This window comes from Egretta garzetta, unplaced genomic scaffold, assembly GCF_000687185.1.
Source record: "Egretta garzetta isolate BGI_Z169 unplaced genomic scaffold, ASM68718v1 scaffold11, whole genome shotgun sequence".
Classification (NCBI taxonomy): Eukaryota; Metazoa; Chordata; class Aves; order Pelecaniformes; family Ardeidae; genus Egretta; species Egretta garzetta.
The window spans coordinates 3,867,199-3,873,105 of NW_009258621.1; the positions used below are offsets into that span (position 1 = coordinate 3,867,199).

The following is a 5,907-nucleotide window of genomic DNA, read 5'->3' on the forward strand; positions in this document are numbered from 1 at the left end:
CACTTCACAAAATTACATGTTACTACCAATAAAGAACTTTAGAACATTCATATACATAACAGTTTAGTGCCACATACGTGCATATATTGTACACTTAGTTAGCAGATACAGTATACACACCTACATGGTATTCTCTTTGCCCTCATCCCTCCCACCCCAACCTCAAATTTAACTATTGAAGTACAAACCCTCCTACTACATCACCAAGAGTAAGCATGCAATTTCCTAGGTATTTTTTACTGCTGCTTTTGCTTAGTTAAACGTGGCATGACATGCAAGATGCCTCCACACAGTGCGTAAACTTTATCAGATAGCAAATTTACTGCCCACTTTTTAAAAGAAAAATAGATAAAACATTTCTTTTAATTAAAGAGTTGTAATTCAGTTAGAGTAACTCGTGTCCTAGGGAAGTTATCAGCCTTGACTAATGCAAGACTGCAAGGGCAGACAGTTGTACTGGAGAAACACCTAGGTGATACCTACAGTCTTTAAAACATCTAACTGATACTCAGACAGCTGCTTGCCCTACTACTTTCTAGATATGCCCCTGCTCAAGTGTGGCAGGAATATCCCTCCTTGTGCAAATAAAAAACTAATCAAATGCCTGCTAAACATCCAATGTCACGCTATGCAATTTTCAAATCATCAAGCATCTACTCATAACAAAGTCAGTTATTCTTGTATCCATTGTACTGTTACCTGACGCAGATTCCTGGTTACTTTCACATCATGCCAGGCATTGTCATTAAATTTCCCATTCACAGGTTCCACCAGCGCTTCAAAGGCCCCTGAGCCCAAATTAATGACCAAGGAGACAGCTCCATTTTTCAGTGCAAGATTGACATAATCAGCCGATTTTCCTGTGTGAAGCATCAGTCCGTTCCTCTGAAGTGTTTTAAATGACAGAGTTATTTCATCACTGCTACTCTGTATGGGATTCTGAGATAAATCATAGCAGAAGTATTCTGATCCCTTGAACGTCGCAATATATTCTTCTTTTCCTGACAAACAAAAGGAGAGAAACAAACAAATAAATCACTGGCACATAATTAAAAGTAACTTGCATGAATTATTTTCATAGCTATTTCAACAGTATTTCTGTAAGCACTGAATCAAAAAGTAATTAATTAAAAACACTTAAAATCCATGACAAAAAATGATAACTAAGATTTACTGTGAATTTATTTTAAAATATTTTCTTACAGAATTTTCACAGGCATGATTAAACTCAGTAAATATACTGCATCAGCAATTGTGTTGTTATTTAAGCAATCTGATCTAGCACACATCTAGGTACATAATGTTTAGGTGAATGCACAAAACAAAACTTTATTCCAGTCAAAACCAAGATCTCTTCATGCCAAACTCTCACTAAAATCAGGGCATCTCAAAAATAATAAATAACCTAGATATCTCAAAGTGCTTTGGCCTAAGGTCTTGAATAAACCAAAACTACAAACTACTCATTTAAGAATCTACCTCATTCAAACCCACACATAGGACCATGCTGGAGAGCAGGTTAACATGCATCAGGAAACAAATGTGGTTTTTTTCTGGGGTTGTGCTTTTACTAGCCAGTATGTGACATACAGGTTATTTTCTTAGTTTATCCTGAAGGTGACTAAGAAACACAAATAGCAGAGGCTAAGCCTTCAGTCTCATCAGAAAAGCAAGTATAACACATATGGAGATTATGTTTTCCCCTTAAGTCTTACAGATGAACATATATGCTGACCTTACACTACCTGTGTACAGGGTTTAGAGCTATATGAAGTCAGGATTTATTTGTTTACCTAATAAGTGCTAGTAAAATTTCAATCGAAACCTGTACATGTTGGTGCAGTGTAAGGATGAAGGCACAAAAAACCAAGGATGTCAAATTTCATCATTCTTGAATAAACTCAGTCTCCAGAACACAGCTGCATACATTAGTCTATAATACCATGAGCACAAAACACAAACATGTGTATAAATATAGAGATAAGGGAAATAACAGTGTGAATTTAAAAGAGACCAGTGAGCATACAAAAAGCAGGTGTATGAGAATAAATATATATATATATTTTTAACGTTCCTGGGCATATCTGTCTTCTGTTGTTCCACGCCACCTACTTATGACCCCCTGCAGTAGACTATACATGAACTCTGATGCTAGATATTTGCAATGCTTCTCTTTAGATAGTAGAGCATAGTAAATTCAGGTAGTACTGCAAAGTAACTTCAGATAGGACTCAGACAGCGATTGCATTTCAGCTTAACTTTGCTTTGTAAAAAGAACATTAAAAATTATTGGTCTGCATCTATTTTGAAGTGCTATCTCACAGAATTGACGCAGAATTATTTGGATTTTTTTTTTTCTTGGTGGGAGCAGCCAAATCGTACTAGACTATTATACAAAAAGAACTACAAAGCAACTGTTTATCTAATATGCTCTCTATACAGCCCAAAGCAGGCTTCAGCACTATCTTGCCCCAAATGAAAGAAATCAAAGTTTGTAGCACGAATTCCACAGCTGATTTCACAGCCTAAGACTATTTTTGTAAATAAATGCTTTAAAAAAAAAAAAAAAAACTCACCTCTCTGAGCACCCTTAAAGATGCTTTCGCTGCTATTTGCTGATAACACCTCTCAAAGCACAACCAAAACCAAACAAAAATCCCTACTCTCCAGTTTCAGACTAAGCAGCGTTCCTCTTTTACAACAAGCAGTTGATCGCACACAGCACACAGACCGCTTCCTATATTGGCCATTCACCACACGTGTTAAATACGCTGTAGGAGCTAGGTATGATCATAACGTGCTACATCCTAACCAGACTTCTGTAGCGCTGCAATATCTCGATAGGTCGTACCTCTACAGACAAACCCAATCACCTTTCTGGGAAGGAACTAATAAATAAGTACTCAGGCTTATGAGTACAAGTGGTTGCATGGTGAGAAAATAACTCGAACATAACTGGTATCTCACCCCTCCAGTTTCAGAAGAACAAAAGGCTTGAGATTTTTTTTTTAACATGAAATTCCATTCTGGACAAAAACTACATTCTTAGAGGTGTTCTGACTAATGCTTACTATGGAGAGAAAAGCAGATAAAACTAAGTCTCATATTTTATCACCAGACCACTTTTATCCAGCATAAATTTTTGACGCTTAGGACAAATCTTACCCTTTTTTGAACTTGATTGAGATATGAGCTAGATTCCGCATGCATGACTAAGGCCAAAAATTAACCTATTTAATCTGTCCAAAAGTCCTTATTTTTTACCTACGACATTACCAATAAGAGAAGCAAGAAATCACCTGTTTATCCTTGCTTATAACCCTTCCTAGTCTATCAGGAACAGCACATCCGGAGGCACTGCAACTTGCACTAAGGACACATGGGAATGGCTGTACCCATTCTCCAGGTCTTAAACCTTCCAAATCAGTCCTACACACAGAACAACACTACACTGATAGCAACGTGTCCTGGACCCTGACATGTTTCAGTAGAAGAGAAAAGCCTTGGCTTATTCTGCATAAAGAATTTACAAACAATGCATTTTCTGGGATTTCAATGCACTAAGCAGCAGACTTCATGAATACCATGCATCTCATTTAATGAGCATTTAATAAAAACATAAAATGCACAAGAGCAAATTTATTTGATGTGGATGCTTACTGCAAAAGCATACTAAACCAGCATGAATAACTGCAATGGACAGATGATAAAACTTAAATGCAGCAACTTGGTATGTGTAGTTTTGTCCCATATATACAATTACTGTAACTGAAAAAGCTGAGGGACATAAATGAATCAACATGCAAAATATTTATGCATACATATGCACTGTAAACTACTTCTGTAAAGCCAGATCATTCACACAGACGTGAAAATGCATGGGAGTGTAAATGCATGTCAGGTACATATTTTTTTAAATTATTCCTAACGAAGGACCTGAAGAAGCAAGCAGGAATATTAACTCAAGCAAAATTATACCCTTGGACTGTAAATAGAGCCACAATTTACACAGACTTGAAAAAGCCTTTAGGGTCCTGTTAGGTTGACCTTGGCCAGTTGCCAGATGCCCACCCAAGTCACTATCTTGCTGCTCCCCCTCCTAAACAAGACAGGGGAAAAAAAGAAGATGAAAAATCTCATGGGTCAAGACACAAACAAGAAAGTCTCTTGCCAATTACCATCACAGGCAAAACAGAATCAGCTTAGGGAAAACTAATTTATTACAACTAAAGTAGTTTCGGATGGTGGGAACCCAAATGCCTCATTTTCCAGTAGGTGCTGCCTGCTAAGGACTACAATACTTTTCTATAACTATCTGAACAACTGAAAATACACTTCCTGGAATTACAGAAGAATGAATGCTAAAAAATACTGGTTTCAAACAACTGAAGGGAGATTAAGTGTATAGTACATGTTTTCAGAGGAAGTCTCAACAAAACTAAGCGTTTTCTTATAAATTGCAGAGATATTCACAGCATGAGAATTCAAATATTTACTATGACATTATTCTAGTTTGGCCAAACTGCACATAATACAGAAATTATTTGAAGGGAGGGGAGGTAGGAATAAATTATTTCCACATTTCTCCAGTCTTTGGAGCACTGCATCCCTCACAAAAAATTAAAACTCACTCTCATGATCATTTGGATGCAACTTCAGACATCTTTGCCCTCAATATGGCATTGATATTTGGAAAGTGATTAGACATTGAAACTGCAATGCTACCTTGTCATACCCAGCTATAAAATAGGAAGACAGAAGGTAAAACAGACACAGCTCCGCCACTGTATGGTTTCAGTGTAGGCTAGCAAAGATTCAGAAAAAACAAGAATAGGAAATCAGGTTACAAAGCTTTATTGTGTTTTGTCACTGAAAACCAGAGACATTTCTAGCAGACATACAGTAGAGGCCACATAGAAGTCAAAATGTTTTGTTGATTAGACACAGGACAGAAAAGCCATAAAGCAATATTGGTGACCATTCCTGTATCAACTCTCTAACATCAAGCAGACGCACTACTTTACTCTTGATATGAAAGTATATATTTAGAATAGACAGATTAAAAAAATATTTATATAAAACATTCAAATGTTTTATATAAAACCCAGTTATAACCTATTGATACATTTTATACCACAACTTTTGTTGATTTTAAAAGTGAATTAAGAACAGGCTTCATTAATAGCCAGTTGTGTATACTGCTGGTTGTTTGTTTATTTTTTCAAATTATCACTTAATGATACTTAGAGAAACCATTAAAAATGCATGGCAGTCATTCTAGCCAGTATGAAGTGTTGCACTTCAGTTAATGACTAAAATGTAATTACCTGCATAGAAAAGCACAAGATAATATGAACACCAATAACTGAATTTAGCATGTTTGTATTCTGAATTTTGAGCACTGTAAATTATTGTATATTACTGCAGTTACAATCCAGAATAACAAGATATGCATAAATACAGAAAGACGTGTCGTGGTTTAACCCGGCTGGCAACTAAGCACCACGCAGCCGCTCGCTTACTCCCCCCCCTCCCTCAGTGGGATGGGGGAGAGAATCGGGAAGAAAATAAAAGGTTAGAGCCAAGGGCTGAGATAAAGACAGTTTAATAAGAGAAAATAATAATAATAGTAATAATGAGAATGATAACAGAATATGCAGAATATACAAAACGAGTGCTGCACAATGCAATTGCTCACCACCCGCCGACCAATGCCCAGCACGTCCCGAGCCGCGATCAGTCCCCGAGCCACAATCAGTCCCCGAGCCGCGAGCAGTCTCCCCGTGACCAAACGAACAACCGACTAACCCCCCCGAGCATGACGTTATATGATATGGAATAGCTCTTTGGTCAGTTTGGGTTAGCTGGCCTAGCTGTGCTGTACTCCCAGCTTGTTATGCACCTGGC

At 37.3% G+C, this 5,907-nt stretch overlaps 1 protein-coding gene across 2 annotated transcripts in view; it reads right to left on the reverse strand.

Annotated features, from left to right (window-relative positions):
- Positions 1 to 5,907, reverse strand: part of NRXN1 (neurexin 1) — a 745,532-nt gene that overhangs the window by 483,871 nt on the left and 255,754 nt on the right. Inside the window, exon 5 of one of the 2 annotated variants that reach the window (XM_009648206.2) lies at positions 700 to 1,001. In XM_009648206.2, the coding sequence (XP_009646501.1) occupies positions 700 to 1,001 (302 nt within the window). Of the gene's footprint in view, positions 1 to 699; positions 1,002 to 5,907 lie in introns of those variants that run through there. The other variant, XM_035903621.1, reaches the window with a different exon arrangement.